This window comes from Aquarana catesbeiana, linkage group LG04 (genome assembly GCF_042186555.1).
Source record: "Aquarana catesbeiana isolate 2022-GZ linkage group LG04, ASM4218655v1, whole genome shotgun sequence".
Taxonomy (NCBI): Eukaryota; Metazoa; Chordata; class Amphibia; order Anura; family Ranidae; genus Aquarana; species Aquarana catesbeiana.
The window spans coordinates 515,528,305-515,554,472 of record NC_133327.1 but is presented as its reverse complement, the minus strand read 5'-3'; the positions used below and the strand labels follow the sequence as shown (position 1 = coordinate 515,554,472).

Here is a 26,168-nt window from a genome sequence, read left to right as displayed (position 1 = left end):
TAGTTGTGTTTTTATTTTTCTTTTTTCTCTATTGTTCTCTCTCTTATATTCGCTCTCTATTGTTCTATATCGTTCTCTCTCTATAGATACTGTATTTTAGAACTGTAATGCTTTATTTTATTTGCTTTGCAGGTATGGTATGTCTTACCGTTATACTGTAATGTTACTTTGTTTTATTGTTAACCATCATTTGCTTAGCAGGTACGCCATTCAGCTACAGCACAGGTTTATTTATTCTGACAGCAACAGCGTTTGCTCCCACGATACATAAAGCCATGACTCCAGCGCTGTAGGAGGTGATTTCACCACCACAGTTAAAAAAAAGAGCATATATCCCAAAGCATGGGGGCAGGGGTGGAGGAGCGATTTGCTCCTAACATTAGGGATGGATTGCCCCCATGCTTCAGCATATATTTTTTAGGCACAGACTGCATTAAAAAATGTTTTAATTTTACTATGTTTTATTGTATTTGCTTTGCAGGTATGGTATGTCTTACTGTTATACTGTAATGTTACTTTGTTTTATTGTTAGCCATCATTTACTTAGCAGGTACGCCATTCAGCGACAGTGTTTGTTCTCACGATATGTAAATCAGCGAATCCAGTGCTGTAGGAGGTGATTTCACCACCACACTTGAAAAAAAAAAAAAATGGTGCATGCATGCCCATCATTAGAAGTGGGTGGATGAAGTGCGGTATTCTAATAGTGGGCATACCCACCGATCAATCTCTTTTTTTCGTTCAGCCCATAGGCTGCATAAAAAAAAAAATTACAATATATGCCCAACAAGGACCAGCAACGTACTGGTATGTTGCTGGACTTTGAGTGGTTTTACCAGACTGATGCCTGCAGGTTTAGGTATCATCTTGGTATCATTCTTTTCAGCCAGCGGTTGGCTTTTATGTAAAAGCAATCCTAGCAGCTAATTAGCCTCTATATTGCTTTTACAAGCAGTGGGAGGGAGCGTCCCCCCTCCCATCGTCTTCCATGGTTTTCTCGGGCACTCCTGTCCCAACAGGGAACCCGAGAATGCAGCCAGTGGTTCCGCCAGCTGACCATAGAGCTGATTGGAGACCAGAACAGCTCCAATCATCTCTATGGCCTAAGAAACCGGAAGCTACAAGCATTTCATGAGGTTTCACCAGATATAAACAGGATATAAACATATAAAAATGCTTGGGAAAGCATTTTATCACACCAATCTTGGTGTGGTCAGATGCTTTGAGGGCAGAGGATAGATCTAGGGTCTAATAGACCCCATTTTTTTTCAAAAAGAGTACCTGTCACTACCTATTGCTATCATAGGATATTTACATTCCCTGAGATAACAATAAAAATGATAAAATAATAAACAAAATAAAGAAACAGTTTAAAAATTAAATAGAAAAGCAAAATTAACCACTTCAGCCCCGGAAGATTTGGCTGCTAAATGACCAGGCCATTTTTTGTAATTCGGCACTGCATTGCTTTAACTGACAATTGCACGGTCGTGCGACGCTGCACCCAAACAAAATTGACATCCTTTTTTTCCCACAAATAGAGCTTTCTTTTGGTGGTACTTGATTACCTCTGCGGTTTTTATTTTTTGCACTATAAACAAAAAAAAGCGACAATTTTGAAAAAAAACACAATATTTTGTACTTTTTGCTATAATAAATATCCCCATTTTTTTTTAAAAAAAGCTATTTTTTTTCTCAGTTAAGGTCGATATGTATGCTTCTACATATTTTTGGTAAAAAAAATCGCAATAAGCGTATATTAATTGGTTTGCGCAAAAATTATAGCGTTTACAAAATAGGTTATAGATTTATAGCACTTTTATTATTATTATTTTTTTTACTAGTAATGGCGGCGAACTGTGATTTTTATCGGGACTGCGACATTATAGCGGACACATCGGACATATTTTTGGATCATTGGCAGTTATACAGCAATCAGTGCTATAAAAATGCACTGATTTCTGTAAAAATGTCACTGGCAGGGAAGGGGTTAACACTAGGGGGCGATCAAGGGGTTAATTGTGTTCCCTGCTACGTGTTTCTAACAGAAGGGGGAGGGGACTGACTAGAGGAAGTGACGGATCGTGGTTTCCTAGCTAATAGGAACACACAATCTTTCACTCCTGTCAGAACAGAACAGGTATTTGTGTGTCGTCGTGACCATTGGCCATGGGCATCGGCACCCCCGCAGTGCAGCAGGCACGTGAGCGCGCCTGCTATCCTGATCCCGTGAGCTGACGTATAGCTACGACGGTTCGCGTGATCGTGCCGACCTGCCACAGTAAAATGATTGCGGCTGGTCGGCAAGTGGTTAAATAATAATTTAAAAAAAGCACCCCTGTCGGTCTGGTGTCATATGTAAACAGCAATTGCGCCATGCATATGAGATATCACCGCGAAGGTCAGATCGAGGGCAGTAATTTCAGCAGTAGACCTCCTCTGTAAATCTAAAGTGGTAACCTGTAAAGGATGTTAAAGACTTTTAAAAATGTTTGTAGTTTGTCACCACTGCATGTTTGTGCACAATTTTAAAGCATGTCGTGTTTGGTATCCATGTACTCAGCATAAGATCATCTTTTTTATTTCATCAAACATTTGGGCAATATAGTGTGTTTTAGTGCATTAAAATTAAAAAAATACTGTGTGAAAAAAAATTGCAACACCCACCATTTTAATCTGTAGGGCCTTTGCTTTAAAAAATATATAATGTTTGGGGTTTCAAAGTAATTTGCTAGCAAAAAAAAAATGTTCATGTAAACAAAAAGTGTCAAAAAGAGCTTTGTCTTCAAGTGGGTAGAAGAGTGGGTGATGTGTGACATAAGCTTCTAATGTTGTGTATAAAATGCCAGGACAGTTCAAACCCCCCCCAATGACCCCTTTTTGAAAAGTAGACACGCCAAGCAATTTGCTGAGAGGTATGTTGAGTCCATGGAATATTTTGTATTTTGCCACAAGTTTCGGGAAAATTAAACTAAACTTTTTTTTTTTGCACAAAAAAATTAAATAATGGGCTCAACATACCTCCCAGCAAATTCCTTGGAGTACATACTGTCCAAAATCGGGTCATTTGGGGGGAGGGGGGGGGTTGTACTGCCCTGCTGTTTTAACACCCCAAGAAATGAGATAGGCAGTCATAAACTAAAAGCTGTGTAAATTCCAGAAAATGTACCCTAGTTTGCAGACGCTATAACTTTTGCACAAAACAATAAATATACGCTTATTGACATTTTTTTTTTACCAAAGACATGTGGCTAAATACATTTTGACCTAAATGTATGACTAAAATTTAGTTTATTGGATTTTTTTATAACAAAAAGTAGAAAACATAATTTTTTCAAAATTTTCGGTCTTTTTTCAATTATATCACAAAGAATAAAAATCACAGAGGCAATCACATACCATCAAAAGAAAGCTCTATTTTTGGGAAAAAAAGGATGCACATTTCGTTTGGGTACAGCATTGCATGATCGCGCAATTACCAGGTAAAGCAACACAGTGGCAAATTGTAAAAAATGCTCTGGTTATTGAGCAGCCAAATCTTCCCGGGGCTGAAGTGGTTAAAGCAGAGTCCTGCCGGATCAGCAGAAGTTCAATTTCTGGGTGGAACTCCGCTTTAAAACCCCTTCATGGCTGAAATCTGACTTTATAAGTCCAATTATAAAATGCTGCTTGCCGTGAGAACATTAATTAATCTTGTGCCAGAGAAATGTGCAACTGGGTGTGTTCCTAGTTCTCAGACTTGTTGTCAACCAGAAATATTAGTCATAAAGTTATTGTCAAGTTAAAGCAGTAGTAAAACGCTGAAAAAAAACCCTGCTAGACAGTATCACATACTAGCACTTTATAAAATACTTACCTTAGAACAAAGCCCCCACAGTGGTGCCCGGTCACCGCTGAGGGGGCTGACATGTTACCACCGCATTTCCCCTGGGTTCACGGGCTTCGGCACTGTGAGTGGCTGGAGTCGAGATGACATCACTCCCACGCATGCGTGCGTGAGTCCTCCTTTCTGGCAAGGAGCTCTGAAGTTCCGGCATGATCCGCCGGACCTTCAGAGCGCATGCACCGCTGACATCAGTGGCTGCTTGCCGGGGAAAATATCTCCTAAATCCTGCACGTTTAGGAGATATTCATTTTACCTACAGGTAAGCCTTATTATAGGCTTACCTGTGGATAAAAATGACCAAAAAAATGACCGCTTTAACGGATGCATGCCAGCTCTGCTAGATGTGGTCTGGGCATCTAAGCTACCAATAATTCCGGTCACTAAAGGTTTATTCAGGCTATTTTAAACTGTGTTTAGCATTTTTTTACATTTGCAGACCAAAGCATGTTCCTTTCACTGGTTGATCACTTCCCGCCTGCCGTATGCAGAATGACGGCTGGGAAGTGTTCTGTTATCCTGAATGGGCATCATATGATATCCAACGGGATAACATGCCGGCGTGTGCCTGTGGGGGCGCGCAGCGCGGCGATCACAAGTGCGGTGTGTCAGTCTGACACCCCGCCTCTCCAATCGTGATAAGAAGCCTCTGTCAGAGGCTTCTTACCACATGATCAGCTGTGACCAATCACAGCTGATCACAGCGTGAACCAGGAAGTGCCCGTAAACGGCATTCCTCAGTTCGCACTGACAGGGAAAGCCGATTGGTGGCTCTCCCTGTCAGAGGGGGGGTCTGTGCTGACAATCAGCACATTGATTATCAGCACAGCTCCCTCAGATGTGCAAATAAGCTACCGATCAGTGCCCAGCATTCCCCCAATAAAAAAGCCTTCAAGTGCCCACCACTGTGCCAATCAGTGCCCACCACAGTGCCATTCAGAGCCCCCACAGTACCAATCAGTGCCCACCACAGTGCCCATCAGTTCCCAGCAGTAACACCTGTTAGTAACACATCAGTACCTCATCATCAGTGCTGCCAATCAGTACCACCTATCAATGCCAGTCAGTGCCGCCTGTCAGTGCCCATCACACCTGCCTGTCAGTGCCCATCACACCTGCCTGTCAGTGCCCATCAGAGCCGTCTGTCAGTGCCCATCAGTGCCACCTATCAGTGCCCATCAGTGCCGCCTATTGGTGCGCATCACTGCTGCATATCAGTGCCGCCTATCAGTGCCCATCAATTCTACATATCAATGTCTCCTTATCAGCGCCAACTCTTCAGTGCCACCTCATCAGTACCCATCAGTGTCGCCTCATTAGTGAGTGAAGGGGAAAACAAAATTTTATGACAAAAACTTTAAAAAAAATGTTTTTTTTCAAAAATTTTGGTCTTTTTTAGTTTGTTTATCAAAAAATAAAAACCCCAGAGGTGATCAAATACCACCAAAATAAAGCTCTATTTGTGGGAAGAAAATGATAAAAATTTTGTTTGGATACAGTGTAGCATGACCGCGCAATTGTCATTCAAAATGTGACAGTGCTGAAAGCTGAAAATTGTCCTGGGCAGGAAGGAGCGAAAGTGCCTGGTATTGAAGTGGTTAAAAGGCTTTAGAATGCTCTACATATATTCTTATATATTTTTACAAAGCACAGACAGTAGTAGTGGGAAGTAGCTTTTTACAATAATTGTGCTACCATGGTTACCATGTGGGTTGCTGTGGGCCGTAGCATCTTACCAGATCAAGCCACTGACGTTATATATACAGTATCTTTATTGCACTTTGTTGTTGTGAGTAATGAGTGTTTATATTATTATACTTTCATGCTCTTATTTTAGATATCGTAGTTTGAAACATTTCAATTATGATGTTTGCCAGAGCTGTTTCTTTTCGGGAAGGACAGCAAAGGGTCATAAGCTACATCACCCAATGGTGGAATATTGCATACCAGTGAGTATCATTTCAAAGTTGCATTTGTAAAAATAATGTTTGATGAGTTATTTAGTTGATTATTTGTCTGATATCAAGTCTTATACACTTACAATAATGCTAAAGCATATTCAAACAAAGATCACAGCCTAATGCCCCGTACACACGGTCGGACTTTGTTCGGACATTCCGACAACAAAATCCTAGGATTTTTTCCGATGGATGTTGGCTCAAACTTGTCTTGCATACACACGGTCACACAAAGTTGTCGGAAAATCCGATCGTTCTGAACGCGGTGACGTAAAACACGTACGCCGGGACTATAAACGGGGCAGTGGCCAATAGCTTTCATCTCTTTATTTATTCTGAGCATGCGTGGCACTTTGTCCGTCGGATTTGTGTACACACGATCGGAATTTCCGACAACGGATTTTGTTGTCGGAAAATTTTATCTCCTGCTCTCCAACTTTATGTGTCAGAAAATCCGATGGAAAATGTCCGATGGAGCCCACACACGGTCGGAATTTCCAACAACACGCTCCGATCGGACATTTTCCATCGGAAAATCCGACTGTGTGTACGGGGCATAAGAGTTCTGGATACTGCTTTGATTGAGCCAAACCATTTTCCATAATGGATCTCCTTTGGAACAGGCTCAGTTGCCAACATAGTGATCTTTGGGGATGTTTAAAAATTTCCTTCCCATATTCATGTACAAATGAAAACATTCAAATACATACATGTTTACACACCAGCCCACTAAGGGCTCTTGCACTTGGGGTGTACAGCTGTACAGAATTACATCCATCTGTTGTTAGCCACAGCTGCAGAGTTCTTTAGTGCATTGACATATATTGCAAAATACGCCGTATGCAGCTATATGCACGTAACCACTGGCACATGCGTATTCACAAGCACACGTATAAGCAGATCTTTAAAAATGTATGGCTAATGTATGGCCATGTGCAAAAGTCCTAATAATTAGTCAGGAAAACAATATTCAATCCTCCTTAGCCATCACTACTTGTAAATGTTATATTTTTGGTTATTTTCAAAGGAAATGTAAATTAGTGTTATATGCATATACTTTTTGATGCCGGATAATTTATTTCTATATTTCTTTTATTTGTTAGGCTAATACAGGCAATGTTTACTAGTGCATCACATCATAAAAAAAATAGCAGTATGGTCAGGAAGTGATATACACCTGATTTTGCTACTTTCCAGCTTTAGTAAATAAACCCCATTGTGTACTTAAAAGTGGGGTATGCCTGCATATGTTAATTATGTCATTTTTTTGTAAATTAAATATAGAATAAAAGTGAAATAAGCAGATTCCGTTCATATATTATATGTGTATGAAATCATGTTTTTGAGATCTGGCAAATCAGCCTCCTTGGTAGAATATGCATGTGTCTCACATGTGTATATGCTTGTGCAGAGTTCACAAGCCACAGCCATATTTATGTTGTGGGCAATGTTTTAGTTGAAGTAATTGTTTAACTTTTCATAGCAAGCATTTGCAGAGGAGTTTTGGTTTGTCAATGTATTTGACCTTATTCACCTTGACCTTATTCACAATTTTGTGAAAGCTAGAAAATTTGGACTTTAGAATACTTTATTGGACTTATAGTGCATGTACACAGTGAGTGTGACTCATACATATGTTTGGGTGATTAGAAAGAGTTCTACCAATCCAATCCTAATTCCTATGTATGTCCAGTTTTAAGAGCAGTTTGATGCAAATACTGTAGATGGGAACAGGCCTCTTGTTTCCTTATGTGCCAGTCAGGGAAATTACTGGAATCCAAGAATGAGTTTGGCCAATTATTTTTTGGCTTATTAATTCATTCTAGTCCACATAACTGGGAGCAAGGAAGACAATGTGTCCCTCTTTCCCCATTTCAGAAAGTTGAGAGGCATAATATCTTATCACTCTCGGATCTGACCCTTTGCAGAATTTTTCACTGAAGTGCATACAGGTATACAGCTATACATTGTTCAAACAGTAGTGCCCATGCTAGAGTAAAACACTCTTTAATCATCAGTGTTTGGGACCACTAGCTTCTCTCTTATGCCGCGTACACACGAACAGAATGTCCAACAGAAAAAGTCAGACGGAAGCTTTTCGTCGTATATTCCGATCGTGTGTAGGCCTCATCGGACTTTTTTTTCAAAAAATCTGATGGACCTAGAAATGGAACATGTTCTAAATCTTTTCTGATGGACCCAAAGCTATTGGCTATGGCTATTGAACTTCCTTTTTCTAGTCCCGTCGTAAGTGCTGTACGTCACCGTGTTCTGGATGGTCGGACTTTGGTCAGACTTTGGGTTGACCGCGTGGAGGCAAGACCGCTTGAATGGAATTCCGTTGGAGAAACCGTCAGAGTTTATTACGACAGCTAAACTGGTCGTGTGTACGCGGCATAAGTTTTAGCTCCTATCACATTGCATTGAATAGTACCTGTGTAACTATGTTACATAGTTTATAAGGTTGACAAAAGACACAGGTTTATCCAGTCTAATGTGTATGTATGTATGTGATATTTATTCTTTAAAAATTGCCTTAGCCCTGTATATTTTGCTTCCTGAGGAAGATATGTAAAAGTTTTTTGAAGTTGTCAACACTCTCAGCTAGTACCGCTTTCTGGGGAAAGGAGTTGACCTCTCTGGCAACATACCCCCACACCCCTTCCACACATACAAAATCACCCCCCCCCCCCCGAGTCAATACTTTGTAGAACCACCTTTCACTGCAAATTACAGCTGCAAGTCTTTTTGGGGATGTCTCTACCAGCTTTGCACATTTAGAGAGTGACATTTTTGTCCATTCTTCTTTGCAAAATAGCTCAAGCTCTGTCAGATTGCATCGAGAGCATCATTTTCAAGTCTTGCCACAAATTCTCAATTGGATTTAGGTCTGGACTTTGACTGGGCCATTCTAACACATGAATATGCTTTGATCTAAACCATTACATTGTAGCTCTGGCTGTATGTTTAGAGTTGTTTTCCTACTGGAACGTGAACCTCCACCCCAGTCTCAAGTCTTTTGCAGACTCTAACAGGATTTTTTATAAGATTGCCCTGTATTTGGCTCCATCCACCTTTCCAACAACTCTGATCAGCTTCCCTGTCCCTGCTGAAGAAAATCATCACCACAACATGAGACTGCGATCACAATGTTTCATGGTGGGGATGGTGTGTTAAGGATGATGTGCAGTGTTAGTTTTCTGCCACACATAGCGTTTTGCTTTTAGACCAAAATGTTCAATTTTGGTCTCATCTGACCAGAGCACCTTCTTTCACGTGTTTGTTGTGTCCCCCACATGGCTTCTTGCAAACTGCAAATGTGACTTCTTATGGCTTTCTTTCAATATTGACTTTCTTCTTGGACCTCTTCCAAGGCCAGATTTGTTGAGTACACAACTAATAGTTGTCCTGTGGGCAGATTCTCCCACCTGAGCTGTGGATCACTGCAGCTCTTCCAGAGTTACCATGGGCCTCTTGGCTGCTTCTCTGACTAATGCTCTCCTTGCCCGACCTGTCAGTTTAGGTGGACGACCATGTCTTGGTATGTTTGCAGTTGTGCCATACTCTTTCCATTTTCAGATGATGTATTGAATAGTGCTCCGTGAGATGTTTAAAGCTTGGGATATTTGTTCAGTACTTAACCCTGCTTTAAACGTATCCACAACTTTATCCCTGACCTGTCTGGTGTGTTCCTTGGCCTTCATGACGATGTTTGTTCACTAATGTTCTCTAACAAACCTCTGAGGGCATCACAGAACAGCTGTATTTATACTGAGGTTAAATCACACACAGATGGACTCTATTTACTAATTAGGTGACTTCTGAAGGCAATTGGTTCCACTAAATTTTAGTTAAGGGTATCAGAGTAAAGGGGGCTGAATACAAATGCATGCCACACTTTTGACATATTTATTTGTGTTGGTCTATCACATAAAATCCCAATAAAATATAATTAAGTTTTTGGTTGTAACATGGCAAAATGTGGAAAATTTCAAGGGGTATGAATACTTTTTCAATGCACTGTATGTCTTTGATCACCCCATGATTCACCTTGTCTCCCTTTCACACATCAATGGTCATCTCTTTTCTACCTCCCCTCACTCACATGATACTTGATTACGTCACGGTTTGCCACCTCTTGCTTTCCTCCCTGGTCAGCTCCTGCTTTTCCTCTCACACCACCTAGCTTTTCCTTATTAGTATAGAAATTAACAATGTTCATCAGTTTATAACCAATGTCTCTGATTTCTTGCATGAGTATATAGAGAAGGGCAGATTGTTTATATAGTCTGTACACCATCACTATGCTTAACCTTTCTTTTTTTTAAACCTATCTTTTTCTATGTTCTTATAATGCCAACAAGAGCATTAGCAGTTCCTCTTAGTTTGGTTTGTTTAGCATTACCAAAAATAACAATGTTCTGAGCTGCATTTGGTAGTGGAAATCAATCTATAATCAAAGGGAAGTCCAATTTTTTTAATATTCCCCCGGCTCCTGTCTTCTCTTCACTTAAATCAGAACTTTTACTGTTATGAAATAAATAATTCTACAGTCCAGCATTGGTTTGCACACCACTTAGCAACTATATATCATAGCTGTAAATTCAAATTGCCGTGCTTATAGTGACAACCCAAAATTCATAAAAGTGAACCATTCAATCAAAACATGAAAAATTTTGAAAATGAAAAAAAAAAGAAAATATAAATAACAGTCCCAATTGTGTCCAGAGTTCAAATCCACCGCTGTGATAGTGAAAATCTTATGTGATCCAATGTTTGCAACACCTAAGTGCACCATCACCTCAGATTACCGGAACATTTGAACCCTTTGTATAAAAAGAGTCACAGGCATGTGGATTAAGATTTCATCAAAAGGGAATCTGATTGAAAAACCATCTCCAGGGAACCTAGTGACATCTCCTAGTCTCTGAAGTTAATCAGCTTATTATGCCATCCAGTGATCCCAAAATTATTAACCGTGCCATAAAAGCAAAGCAGGGAAACTCACATAGTATAAAACTGTATAAATCTTTAATTGAATTAAAAATGGATTACTCTACCAACAAGGTTAAAAGTTATAAGCGCTTAGTAAGAAATACCATCCGGTTTTAACTCAATTAAAGATTTATACAGTTTTACACTATGTGAGCTTCCCTGCTTTGCTTTTATGGCTCATTGAATCATTTTGGGACCACTAGATAGCATAATAAGCTGATCTACTCCAGAGACTGTGAGATTTCACTGTGTTCCCTGGAGATGGTCTTCCAATAAGATTCCCACTGATCAAATCTTCATCCACATGCCTATTTGACTCTTTTTATACAAAGGGTTCAAATGTTCTGGTAAGAGTCCTCTTAATCTGAGGTGATGGTGCACTTAGGTGTTGCAAACATTGGATCACATACAATTTTCATTATCACAGCGGTGGATTTGAAATCTGGACACAATTGGGACTGTTTATATTTATATTTTATTTTTTAAATTTTCTCAAATTTTCATGTATTGAGTTAACTTTTATCAATTTATGGTTGTCACTAAGCTCGGCAATTTGAATTTACATCTGTATACAGTTTTTCTAGCTGTTTTTTACAAGTGCGATTTATTTTATGTTTAAATAAATATTATACTTGAATAAGCTGACATCACTACCTAAGTCTAGCAGTGTGAACAATGTCACTGACTCAGAATCCCATAGCATGTTCTTGTACTTCACAACACAATGTAGGTTCAGTTCACTAAGCTATAATGATTATTTTCGCCAGGAGAGCCAATGAGTGCAACACATGTGGCTTAAAAATGTAATGCTGTGACAAATCACATACATTGTGTCTCGGTAAATGACACCTTTTTGTGAGGCCTTTTAGTACATATTGCTTTGTATCATTTATAATAACTATTGTCTATCACAATATCCTCTTAGATACTGTGATAAATAGTAATTATTATTTGTGTTGTGGAAAAGCCAATTATACTTAAAAATAAGAAAAATAATTGCCTGGTCAGATCTCAGAGAGCGAAATGCTTTTGCAGTGTGATGAGAACAGATGTAAACAAAATGCTGTCACTCACAGAGCAATGAGGATACTAATTTTTCTCTGAAACTAATGAGTATGTCACATGGTCCCAAGTAGACTATCCCCAGTGGCAGGACATTTTGCTACATAAGCTCAGTTCCATTCTTTGTATAGTTGTGAAAACACATTAGTAAAGAAGAGGATTTTGCGCTGGAATCTGCATTCATTTCCAGCGGGCATGTCCAGCAAAGAATAAACCTGCTGGCTGAAAATAAAAATACAATTCATATGAAGTATTTTATATTTACTGGACTAAAAACGTTTTACTTGTAGTACTGAGCATAGTAATACCACTACACATTCCATATATATATATATATATATATATATATATATATATACACATACAGCGCTACTCCCAATATAAACCATACATAAAAAAAGTATATATACACTTGTGAAATGGCAACCTTACTCTCTAATGCAATGCCACACACAAATTGATTATATTCAATGTGAAGTTCCAATATAATAATTTTAATCAGTCCTGGGTACTGAATAACATAAAACAATTATCACTCCATGATTTACACCACTCCTCCACCGCAGTGCTTCGCTCTAGAACCTTGGAACATTGACATACACATTATAGAGCCTTTTTTCTTTCCCCTTCCTGGGGCCTTAGTGTCCACTTCATCCACTTCCTAACCATTATTCAAGACAAGCAGAGAAATACCACGTAGTGTTTTCCATTTCTAAAACCACATTTATTAAAATCCTTTAAAAACACACTCACATTTACTAGTGCACCATCTCCTAAGTGCACTCAGATACACCGCAATGTTAATAAAACACCTCAGTTTGGCATTTAGTTTGAATCGGCACATAAAATATGTAATTTCAGCTCCTTCCTGGTTTGTGCATTAAAAAACATCATTAAGTCCCGACCAACACATTTCGCCACGATCACATGACTTTATCAGTAAATATTGACAAAAGGACTATATAAATGTTTCCATAAACATGCAATGCTTGACAGAAGGAAGTACAGAATTTCAGAAAACAAATTTCTCCATCCTAAGAGAACTGAGTGACAGTGAAAAATCAGTCATTACTGTACTAACCATGGAAAAGGCACAGCGGATTGTCTTTTGTTCTTTAGTGCAAATATACTCAATGCCATCTGATGGTGCAGTCGGGAGATATATGCTTATACATTTGTCAGTGCTAGTTTAAGTTGGTAAAGTCACAAAGTCTCTGCAATCTCTCAGTTTACCTTATCCAACTCAACACAGTTTAAAACTGAACTCCAAATAGTTATAAAAAGGCACAAAACAATGCAGCTTTGTAATCATTAATACATCATTGAATGCATTTTTAAATGCAAGCAGTATATGTACCTGAATTTGCTTGGCATTTGCCTCTTGCAGTCTACTGTATTGTCTGTACAGCATAGGTTAGGGGATAAACAGCATAAGGAGCCAATCAGGTGTAATACAGTAAAAAAATTGAGTGCGCTATCACTTTAAAATATGTCTTGAAATATGATCTATTAAATATCAAACATAATTAATAAATATAAATTATAAAATGCTTGTGCAAATAAATACAGATTTCATATAATAAAATGTTTTATAACCCACATGTGCAGATTTAGCTAACAAACTGTTTACACTGTTTACCTCCCTGTAAACCATAACCCTAGGCAAAACTTATTATAAAGTACTCATGAAATCTGTATTTATTTAGTTGCACAAGCACTTTATATTTTTTATTATTAGCCTAGGTTCACATTGACAGCGGATTGAAATGGTGTGAGTTCAGCTGAACTTTCATACCCGCATGTCAGTCCAACTTTGGGGGCGATTTCAGAGACATCTGTGCGGGTTTCTGCACAGATGTCTATACAAATCGCACCCTGAAGTTGCCAAAAGTAGTGCAGGAACTATTTTTGGGAATCAGTGCAGCGCCGCAAAGTCGGCATCACACCAATTCGGACAATGCCATTTCCGGCAATAGCCGCCGATTTGACATGTCAAATGTGAACCTAGGCTTAATTATGTTTTGATATTTTAGGTGAATCTGCAGAAGAGAAAGATTAGATCTCCACCCCAGCCCATATATAGATATATATCTATATACAGTATCTCACAAAAGTGAGTACACCCCTCACATTTTTGTAAATATTTTATTATATCTTTTCATGTGACAACACTGAAGCCATTACACTTTGCTACAGTGTAAAGTAGTAAGTGTACAGCTTGTATAACAATGTAAATTTGCTGTGCCATAAAAATGACTCAACACACAACCATTAATGTCTAAATCACTGGCAACAAAAGTGAGTACACCCCTAAGTGAAAATGTCCAAATTGGGCCCAAAGTGTCAATATTTTGTGTGGCCACCATTATTTTCCAGCACTGCCTTAACCCTCTTGGGCATGGAGTTCACCAGAGCTTCACAGGTTGCCCCTGGAGTCATCTTCCACTCCTCCATGACGACATTGCGGAGATGGTGGATGTTAGAGACCTTGCACTCTTACAACTAACAACATTTGAGGATGACCCACAGATGCTCAATAAGGTTTAGGTCTGGAGACATGCTTGGTCAGTCCATCACCTTTACCCTCAGCTTCTTTAACAAGGCAGTGGTCGTTTTGGGGTGTGTTTGGGGTCGTTATCATGTTGGAATGCTGCCCTGCGGCCCAGTCTCCGAAGGGAGGGGATCATGCTCTGCTTCAGTATGTCACAGTACATGTTGGCATTCATGGTTCCCTCAATGAACTGTAGCTCCCCAGTTCTGGCAGCACTCATGCAGCCCCAGACCATGACACTCCCACCACCATGCTTGACTGTAGGCAAGACACACTTGTCTTTGTACTCCTCACCTTGTTGCTGCCACACACGCTTGACACCATCTGAACCAAATAAGTTTACCTTGGTCTCATCAGATGACAGGACATGGTTCCAGTATTCCATGTCCTTAGTTTGCTTGACTTCAGCAAACTGTTTGCGAGCTTTCTTGTGCATCATCTTTAGAAGAGGCTTCCTTCTGGGATGACAGCCATGCAGACCAATTTGATGCAGTGTGCGGCGTATGGTCTGAGCACCGACAGGCTGACCCCCATCCCTTCAACCTCTGCAGCAATGCTGGCAGCACTCATACGTCTATTTCCCAAAGACAACCTCTGGATATGACGCAGAGCACGTGCACTCAACTTCTTTGGCCGACCATGGCAAGGCCTGTTCTGAGTGGTACCTGTCCTGTTAAACCTCTGTATGGTCTTGGCCACCGTGCTACAGCTCAGTTTCAGGGTCTTGGCAATCTTCTTATAGCCTAGGCCATTTTTATATAGAGCAACAATTCTTTTTTTCAGATCCTCAGAGAGTTCTTTGCCTTGAGGTGCCATGTTGAACTTCCAGTGACCAGTATGAGAGAGTGAGAGCGATAACACCAAATTTAACACATCTGCTCCCCATTCACACCTGAGACCTTGTAACACTAACGAGTCACATGACACTGGGGATGGAAATGGCTAATTGGGCCAAATTTTGAAATTTTCACTTAGGGGTGTACTCATTTTTGTTGCCAGCGGTTTAGACATTAATGGCTGTGTGTTGAGTTATTTTGAGGGGACAGCAAATTTACATTGTTATACAAGCTGTACACTCACTACTTTACATTGTAGAAAAGTGTAATTTCTTCAGTGTTGTCACATGAAAAGATACAATAAAATATTTACAAACATACAGTACTGTATATATATATATATATATATATATAGATATATAGATATATATATCTATAGATATATATCTATATATCGATATATATAGATATATATCTATAGATATTATAGATATATATCTATAGATGTATGTAAAAATAATCCATGTACTTAGCTGTTTGTCTGGTTGAGCTTCACACCAAGAATTAGGAAAGCTCTTAGTAGGAGTGCTAAATTATAAGGGGTAAGCCTGCAGTTTATTAGACAAATGTTGGACAATTTTGGGACTTGCACAGTATATTTTGGACCATTGTACTTTGAAGATCTTGTGGACCGATACATTTTTCTGGAAGAGATGTCCCTAAACACTCAGAAGCATCACTTCCATTTGAGAACATGTTTTGACTTTGAAAAAGCTAAAGAGAAAATATGTACTTAGAGAATTCTTGCTCTAAGGCAAAACAAGCCGTAAACAAATTATTTCATCATTTTAGCAGTTTGGAAAAAGCATTTAGGACTTCTAAATGGAAAAGATTATTTGTCTCTAAGTGAAAGAGGTTTTATCTATGACTGTAAATGGTTCTTAAGGCTAGGATAGAACTTTTTAATATCACTAGATTTTACAGAATTTTCCTTCTTATTTTAAATCTGCTGAGGTTAAGTTTGATTCTTGCCCCATAGAGGATCAGTTTGTTTAGCTTGTAATTACTGTTGATGTGTTCATATTACAAATCTGTTGACTAATATTGTATGCTGTCTAAAAATACACACAATTGTGATGATGTAATATTATATTTAGGACATGAATATTAACATAAGCCTATACTCCAATTTAAGAGCAGGTAACTCAAGGCACCTGCTATTAATGTGTTAGAAAGAAAAGCTTCTTTATTGTCCACCCCTGATTTACTTTACCTAAGCTTGCTTCCTCTAGCTGCCATTCCATTTTCCAATGAGACCACCTCCTTGACCAGTGTTGCCAACCTACCAGATTTAAATTTACTGACATGACACTCAAAATTTACTGGCACCACCACGTTTTTACTAACATTTGCAAAAGTTACAAAATTACAGTTTTAAGTCCAAATTTCAATATTTAGGCTACAAACATGTACAATGTGCAATTTGCAATGTGATTTGAGGTAGATATTAAGGCAAAAAACATATTTCCTATTTTATTTTCTGTATAGTAAGTAAGTAGCTCAGGGACAGGATTCAAAGGGGCAAGAAATTAGAATGGGTAGGCACATACACATGAAATTGACTCTCACAGTGACACTGACAGCAGTGTGCCTGCAGCACAGATAATGATGACACCTCACTGACACGACACGTCCTCTCCTGAGTCACAGTGACAGTCTCTCTCCACACCAGATGGTCCCTTCAACCCACTCCAGTCCAAACAGCACTGACAGTCCTGCTCCCGGCTTGCCTTGCTCCTGTCCAGCAGACCCATACACGAGGTTCCGGCCCCTTGGCTCCCTTGCACCTTGACTTCACACGACATGCACCTCCTCTGCCAGACCTCCCCCCTGCCGGCGCCGCCCGAATGCACTGTAGCAGGCGCTTGGATGACCTTGGCTCTGGAAATGCTGGGATATGTTCTTTATGTTCATTTGTACAGTTGACAATATCAAAAAAGAAATGTGAAAATACACAATGTGATAGAGAAGACATTATGTGCTTGGTGCCTTTAGTTCTTTAAGCAGCCCTGTCACCACAGGGCCCAAAGTAAGCAAACCCCACACTCTAAAAAAAGAGCATGCATGCTTACCTTTCTGGCAGCCCATGTCTTCAAATTCAGCTGATTATTGATCCCTGGCCACTACTGGTATTCAGCACTACCGCATGCGTCGAATACCTGCTCATCCAGCCACACGCTGTAGCTATGCCCGCTGCCTCATATGTCACTACAGGATATAAAAGCTGGTGGGAGGAACCATGGTGGAGACCAGGTATTTCACAATCCTGGAGGTGCTGAATGCCTGACGCAGCCGGGGATCAGCAAAACTGTGAATTTTAAAGACATGGGACACTAGAAATGTAAGTATACATGCTCTACTTTTACAGCATCGGCTTTGCCTCTTTTGCACCATGTGGTGACAGGGTCACTTTAAGGCATGTGACACATACAGAAAAATTCTATTTGCACTATTAAAAGGTGTTATTGTGACATATGCTGTAATTTATTTCTGTATAACATAAGCTTTTTGTTATCCAAAGTCTCTGCTTAGCACATTTTACTTTGATTCTATGCTGTCACAAACACTTAATGTATTTATCTGTACTAGCTCTTCTTCCTTCAGGTTGGGCTCCTGCCAGAGTTTGTCTCTATCTTAGTATTTCATACTTTTTATTCAAAAGTCACATTTCTATGTTAATTATTATGCAGATTTAGCAGAACACTGTCAATCTGGTTGGCTTGAGGACAACTCCTGCCAAGCTTCCATTATTTAAATTGCTCAGTATTCCAAACCTATCTAGTCCAAGAGGTCCCCACTGACACAAAGTAAAGTGGCAGCAAGCCAGAGTTACTGAATAGTTACATCTGTTTCCTATAGATGTATTTATTCCATTTTCTTACTGCCCTCAGACAACATCGGGAGAAGATGTTCGAGACTTTACGAAGGTGCTGAAAAATAAGTTTCGTTCCAAAAAGTACTTTGACAAGCATCCCAGATTAGGCTACTTACCAGTCCAGACTGTTCTTGAAGGAGATAACATGGAGACGTAAGTCAGCTGCATAATTTTTTTATTTTATTTTAGGAAGTGTGAAATTCTCATTGTCACCACATGCCTCCTTTATATGAAGGTGACTTTAAGACTAAAATATGAACCTATACTATAAAAACAGTCTACATGAGAGGTCCCGGCCATTTCCAGTTTCATAAAAATGGATCCACATTAAAGTGTCACTAAACTAAAATATCAAAGATATTATAAAATTAAGGCTATTTTCACACTGGGGCGTGGAGGGCGTTAGAAGTAAAGCACCGCTAATTTTAGTGGCACTTTTTTGGCCGCTAGCGGGGCACTTTTAACCCCTGCTAGTGGCCGAATAAAGGGTTAAAACACCCGCTTCAAGAGCCGCAATTTGCGGGCGATTTTAACCCTTTATTCGGCCGCTAGCAGGGGTTAAAAGCGCCCTGATAGCGGCCGAATAAAGGGTTAAAAGCGTCCGCAAAGCGCCACTGCCGAATCGCTTTGCAGACGCTTTGGCAGCAGTGCCCATTGATTTCAATGGCAGGGGCGGTGGAGGAGCAGCGTATACACCGCTCCCACACAGCCTGAACTATGCTGCTTGCAGCACTTTTTCTAACGTCCTGCAAGCGCATCGCCCCAGTGTGAAAGCACTCAGGCTCTCACACTGGGGCTGCAGGGGAGGTGTTTTTCAGGCTCTTTACAGGCGCTATTTTTAGCCCAAAAGCACCTAAAAAACGCCCAAGCGTGAAAGGAGTCTAAGGGAAACCCTTCCTAAAAATTGGTCCGTGTCTGTGCCCTTTGTTTAGTTTTAAAATCTTTATTTATAAATAAGTTACAGGTGTAGCCTGTAGACAGCAGTAGTGTGGTGGCAACGATCTGCAGGCTGCGTATGCTCCTGTCCTACAATGTAAGTAAGCAGCGTCTACACACAGCATGTGGTGAAGGAAATCCCTGGTTACAGGTTGGAGGCAGGGGTAGGCTGGAGCAGGACGCTTGTCGTGTGATATCACCTCAGCTTTTTCAGGCCCTCCTCTCAGGCCGTGCAAAGTGGCTTGGAACTGTCAGTCAAGGACCTAATCTGCCTGAAGGTGTTGGTGGGCGGATGAGATGCTTGACTGACAGCGCCACTCTGCTTTGCATGGCCCAGGGGGGTGGAAAAAGTTGGGGAAATATCACAGAACATGTGACAAGATCTGCCTTATCCCTGCATCCAACCCAGGCTGTTGTAACCAGGGTTTTCCTTCACAGTAGGCTATGTGCCCGGGCCATGCTGCTGGGGAAAACGGGACAAAAGACACGTGACTTCCACTAGGAAAGCTCTGAAAATGTATTGAATACCAACATTTTAAAACATTGTTCCTGTTAATCGGTGGCTGTTAGTGTGCCCTATCATGAGTGCACTAGCAGGGTTTAGAATCACTTTACCTATCAACAAAAATATTTTAAAACCGACAACAATCATTTTTTGACATTTTAAGACCTATGCAGCCTTTGCTGCTTCCTGCTTCTAAGTAATGCATATGTTCAGATACTATTTTCAAAAGTGAGAAGTTGTTTCAAGCAATACAAAATTACCTAAGATACACTCATGGCCTAAGGGGACTATGTCATTAGAGATTACTGGAGACTGCCAGTTCTGAACTAATCCTCATTTTGAAAATACAAATTTTATGGCTGTCATTCTGATGCTTTGACATCCATATTGGCTGCTTCAATGATCTGGAACAAGTAAAGAGGTAAAACGTTCTTTAACTCATTAAGACCCCTTTCACACCGAGGGCGTTTTGCAGGCGCTATAGCGTTAAAAATAGCGGCTGCAATCCGCCCTCAAACAGCTGCTCCATTGTCTCCAGTTTGAAAGCCCGAGGGCTTTCACACCAGAGCGCTGCACTGGCAGGATGTCAGGAAAAGTCCTGCCAGCAGCTTCTTTTGAGCGGTGAAGGAGCGGTGTGTTTATGTTTACCGCTCCTCCACCGCTGCTCTCCATTGAAATCAATGGGGCAGCGCTGCGATACCGCCGTCAAAACGCCACTCCGGCGGCATTTCGCAGGCAGATTTAACCCCTTTATGGCCGCTAGAGGGGGTTAAAACCGCCCCGCTAGCGGACAAATAGCGCCGCTAAAACGACCGCTTTACCGCCGACGCCCCCCACAGCTCGGTGTGAAAGCCCTCTTAAAGCATTTTTGTTCTGTGCCTGTGATTGAAATAGAACTATGTCAGGCACAGCCAGGCATCTAGAATCTTCAGAAAGAGGCTTGCAATGGCATCCCCCATGCTTCTGTCATGACAGAGTCACATTTAGAAGCCATTGGGTGTAATCCTGTGTACAAATATTCTCTTCATGCTTAGATTTATTTTAAGCATATAATATGTTTACACTAACAAGCCATGGTACTTTTTAGGAAAATTGCAAAGCTAAAACCAGCGCTGACCTTCACAGATTTCAGTCGCACAGTGCATTTTTATTAGCAGTTTTGCAAGTGACGATTGATCATCTTCTTTGTCAGTAGTGTTGTTTTACCTGTACTACAAATACTGTACAATTACAATTTTGCTATCTAAATCATTTTGCGCTGTTGGTGGCAGGTACACATAAAGCACATGGTTGGATTTTACATAGACTTTTACATTTTTTAGTTTAAATACTGTAGCCTCCCTGGCGGTATTCCCGAGTGTGGCTCGGGGTTAAAATTCAGTACCATTAGCGGTAACCCCGAGCCACACTCGGGATCGCATTGCAGGATCCTGGGGCGGCGTTACTTACCTTGTCCCCGGGATCCTGCGATGTCCCCCGCAATGTCCGAGGGCTCCGTCCTCCTCCGAAGCCTCTCCGTGCCAGGCTCCGTTCCCTGCGAGCGGCGCGACGCACGGGGGCGGAGCCTGGCGGCAAATTCAAAAAACTGTCAAAATCATAACACATACAGTACTGTAATCTTACAGATTACAGTACTGTATGAAATGATTTCACATCCCTTTTGTCCCCAGTGCTCTGGCCCATGCCCTGCATGCAGTTTTACATGATATACACTGTTCTTTCTGCCTGGAAACTGGAGATTGTCCATAGCAACCAAAAAGTGTCCCTTTACGTCAAAAGTGGCTTTAGACCAGCTAGAAAACAGCGATAGTAAATTAGAACACTTGCAGAATTGAGCGATAGTGAATTGTGGGGAAATTTATTTTATTACTATTTTTTAAAATTTTTTTTAATTATTTATTTTTATTTATTATATTATAATTTATGTTTTTGTGTTTCAAACTTTATCATACCCGGGATATCTACTAGACTCTGGTTTGGACAGATTTAAGTGTGTTATTGTTAAGATTTACAGACCTACAATATAAAACGCCAAATTTCCATGCAAAATAATGGTACCGCTTTCAGCACCTAAAATCCGAAATAATCATACCGCCAGGGAGGTTAATATTGTGATACAATGTTTTTTTATTCCAAAATAAAATGTTGTTAAATTTTAGCATTTTATCTGATTTTGAACATATATAGCTGCTAAGTTTTAAAAATAAACATTACTTTGCAGTCCCTTATGAAACGGGCTATGAGGGGATCTTCTTTCTATTTAAGGGTGACAGGTCTTATTCACTGTATTTTAATTGTCTACAGTATATTTTATTCAGGGTCATTTCTATGGATGTGCTTCTTGTTTTCTATATTGTTCTGTGCTGCTATTAATTTCTGGCACAATCGGATTCTTCTAACCTAGCTTCAAGCTCCGTTGAACCTCACTGCAATTCCTGGTGCACAATCATTTATTAAGTGAAAGACTTATAGCAATGTTCTTATATGGAACTGTTGGAGAATGAAAGAATTAGGCACATGTGCTGCATTGCTGCGAATATTTTAATAGCAGCCCTCCAGGAATCTTGCTTATGATCTATGATCTTTCAGAACCTTTTTTTGCCTCTTGAGGGGAAAGAAAGGATGGGCTTTGTGGTTTTTCTGCTGTCGCTTACATGACATTAAAGTGTCTCTCTCTTGGTCTCCTCCTTGTCCCCTTACAGCCCTATTACACTCATCAGCATGTGGCCTGACCAGTTTGAGTGAGTATATCTATGTGTATTTTAAAGTGCTCACGTCTAAAATAATAGAATTTAGGTGTAGAGTTTTAATATTCACTATTTGTATTTGGACTTGTGTATACAGGGCTTAGTGTACAATTTACCTATGTCCCATTTGCAGTCAAATTTCCCACAGGCCAGGTAAAACTGAATGAACACAGCAAAAGATGATACTTAAAACAATACTAGAAGCACAAAAACAGTGAACAGGATTTGGAGTCTGATCTAAATGCAAGTCAGTAGCTTAAGTCAACAGAACTTGTTTGGCGCTGCCTCCAACCCCCATGCATCACTATCCCAGTAGTGTCTAACCCAAATGTAATGAACATTGAATGCAAATGGGTACACAATAAGCACCTGTGTACAACAGCTCTTAATAGTTTTTTTTTTGGGGGTTGTTTTATAACTTCTTTTTCTTTCAATTCATTTTTAGTCCATTGCAATCACCAGAACTATTTGATGATGATACACATTCCAGAATAGAGCAATATGCCAGCAGGTAAGTAGCCATGCATAAGTCTTATATGGAGGACATGCTTATAGAGTAAAATTACAATTTGAACGTATAAATGTATAGATATTATATTGTGAATACTGTATGGTGATTGCCAGTTTTAACATTATTTAAAATGTTGTCATTATTTTTATGCTAGTGGGTAGCAATAGACAAGGGGTGATTTGCTAAAAGAATAAAGAATGTATGTGTATTTTCATATTACAAAGTGAACACTTAGCTTAGTGAAAATATATCATTTAATTCACCATGTTTATACTACTGCCAGCCTTTATTATTGCTTTTAATGAAAGCCGTGTCTGCTTATTTAGTAAAACAAGTCAAATATTGATGATGCACACCAACACATCAACAAATAAGAGATCAGTCTTCATTAGACCATGCATTGTAAACAGCTGAAAGCTGAATACTGATTGGATACCATAGGAAAAAAAGGAAAGCTTAACTCAAAAATATATGTATACAAGATAAATGCAATGTTTAGGTGTTGTGCGAGCCCTTTAAATATGTGAACTATGAATACATTCCAAAATAAAATATGTGACTTGTTTGTCAGAAAGTATGCAATCAAATAAATATACAACAAAGTTATTCATGAATCAACTGTGTATACTCAAAACAGTCCACTTTTTTGTAGGATGTCCAGTAAAAGTCCATAATTTAGTTACACTTAAATTATTGTGTCCTGTTCCGATCAGAACCCCATTAGGCACTCCCTCTCCATTATGCACTCTCTCTCTGTCTCTGCACCTAAAAGGATTACAAAAGCCCCTTTCTAATCAAAAGGAAACAAGACTTTAAGTGGTTTTTAAATCTCAAACATGAAATATGAACAAAGCATATCCCTCTATAGTGAGTACTTGTCTCAGTGAAGTGCACTAAAGGGTTAATGCACTAAAACTGGTGCAGCTCTGCATGGTAGCCAATCAGCTTCTAACTTCAGCTTGTTAAATTAAGCTTTAAAAGAAAACCTGGAAGCTGATTGGCTACCATGCACAGCTGCACCAGATTTTGCCACCTCCAGTTTTAGTAAATCAAACCTTTAATGTCATTTCTGTCTGCTGCTTAGTTCCTCAGCTATCAGCATAGAACACTTCTGCCAAGTTTTCCTGACACCAAGAGAAAAAGGGTGATGGGGAGGAGTCTCTAGCCGATTGACAGCCTCAGTTCTGTTCATGTGTAAAGGGGGGGGGGGGTCTCCTTTCCATGCAATCAGCTCTCAGAGCTCGCCTCACTGAGCTCTGCAGATTGTAACTTCAGCTGTCTGTCCCCTTTTTGCTGACAGCTCAGACAAGCTTTAGAAATTCTAGATGTTGTACAGATGTAGTGAAGAGGAGACTGCAAATAAACAGGTACAACTTACGTAGGATTTGTTTAATCTCTTTGTATTATCTGAGGATAGTCACTTCACTGGGTATATGTAAGGGTTTACAACCACTTTAAAGATTTCCTTTTGACCACAACAATCATAAAAGATAAAGTCTTCCATCTGCACACAACACCAAGAAACTAATTTCAAGATACTAACCAGGTGGTACAGAGTGCCTACAATACTTCATAAACAATTCCTAGATTGTACTGACATTTTGTTGGAGGTGCAATAAAGACAAGTATTCAACCTTACACATTTCCTGGTCCTGCCCCCACTGAACAAGGTCAGGGAGATTTCCCAAAAATTCACAGATGACATGTGTCTGTTGACACCACCAGCATCCAATCCGATCCTATGCGCTAAAAACATCCACCTAGCTGATTGGATCTGGTGGCCTTCGGGTGTAAACAGACAGGTGCTCTGTTTATATCTGACCGCACATAGAGGACAGCGGGCTGTGTCTCTGTCTGCTTTGCATAGGCGGACACGAACAAGCCATCTGTCTGCTCAGCGAAGATCAGCGGACCTGGTGGAGTCTGCCACATGTGAAATGGGTCTTACACTACGGAGCCAATTTGTTCCCTCTCCAAGCTGAGATCAGTATGAGCTTCTGTGAAATCGGTACCAAAGTCTCAAGTGAACTGATTCAGTGACATCCTCATTACTTTAAAAGGGCTAAATACTTCATGCATACAAGGCCATTAATATCATGTAAGGAGCTTGTTTGCACATGGGTGGTGGAGCACCAAAGTGGACACAGTTGTGAGTGAAGTTCATCACGGATTGTTTTGAGTGGATGATACGATCTTGTAAGTGAAATTGCATTAGGAACTTATGGAATTTGTTCAAAAAGTAGATTGTTTTTGTGTATTCACAGTTTGTCACAGTTGATTTATTAATCACTTTGCTGGATATTTATTTGATTGCATATTATTCTGACACACAAATCACACACTTTATTTTAAAATTCATAGTTCACATATTTATAGCACAACACTAATTCTTAAACATAGGTTTTTACATGCCATTGCTATTTGCATATTGATAAAGGTCATGTGGTGTGCCAACAACTTTTCTAAGCTTCTGCAGTTGCTAATATGAGTGAATAGTCTGCATAAAGTTTTCTACCAAAGCTTGTAGTTTGTTTGAGATGTGCAAATTAGCAAAAAAGTCTTTGATTTAAAACATGCTTATACATTTATTATTTGTGTATCTCTGACAACATTGTCATCTCCTATCCGATGTGAGTAGGAAAAATAGATAGGAGAAGGGTGCACAGCCTGGTAATGCTGATGTGTTTCACAAAGCTGAAACGGAACACTTATTTACATATTTATTAAAAAGGAAGTTTATTTGTTTGTCTTTCATCAACGAAAAATTCTTGAAGTTTACTTCAAAGCAAAGACTCTTTCTTCAGTCATAATTGGCATCCAGTGCCTCGGAAAAGGCATCAGTTCTGGAATAATAAAATTAAAGGTGCAGATCTGCTTTCATGTCTGTAAGCATCTGACTGTAGAACACTTTCAAGTCTTTTATGTTTTATGCCCCTTTGAATAAAAATTGTATGACTTGCAGTCATCATTTTACTAATTTAAGCATCCATTTTTGTCATAAGTCTGTGCCTTAAATTAAATAAAATAACCATAAAATTGGGTTACTTGTAAACCGGGAAAATATTTCTGCACATGTGTATGTGGTTAAAATTAGGACATTTGCACGTATCCAAACTTACTTTAATGCAACAGTGGTCAAGCTCTGGTCTTGCTTGCAAAAGACAATACAATGCAGTCACTGACTGCATGGAAATACATGTTTATTGGTTTGAAATGCCCTCAAGATCAAATATAGGCGTATGCAGTATGCTAACTTAATGGTTAAAAACAGTAATAAAAAACAAAAATATCTGCGCTAATGAATGATAG

At 39.7% G+C, this 26,168-nt stretch overlaps 1 protein-coding gene across 10 annotated transcripts in view; it reads left to right on the top strand.

The window, feature by feature from the left end:
- UTRN (utrophin) overlaps window positions 1-26,168 on the top strand; it is a 1,071,426-nt gene that overhangs the window by 992,483 nt on the left and 52,775 nt on the right. For 8 of the 10 annotated variants that reach the window (XM_073627744.1, XM_073627752.1, XM_073627743.1 and 5 more), the window contains 4 exons: window positions 5,721-5,832; window positions 18,177-18,313; window positions 22,304-22,342; window positions 22,794-22,859. In XM_073627744.1, the coding sequence (XP_073483845.1) occupies window positions 5,721-5,832; window positions 18,177-18,313; window positions 22,304-22,342; window positions 22,794-22,859 (354 nt within the window). The remainder of the gene's footprint in view (window positions 1-5,720; window positions 5,833-18,176; window positions 18,314-22,303; window positions 22,343-22,793; window positions 22,860-26,168) is intronic. The other 2 variants (XM_073627745.1, XM_073627748.1) reach the window with 1 other exon arrangement.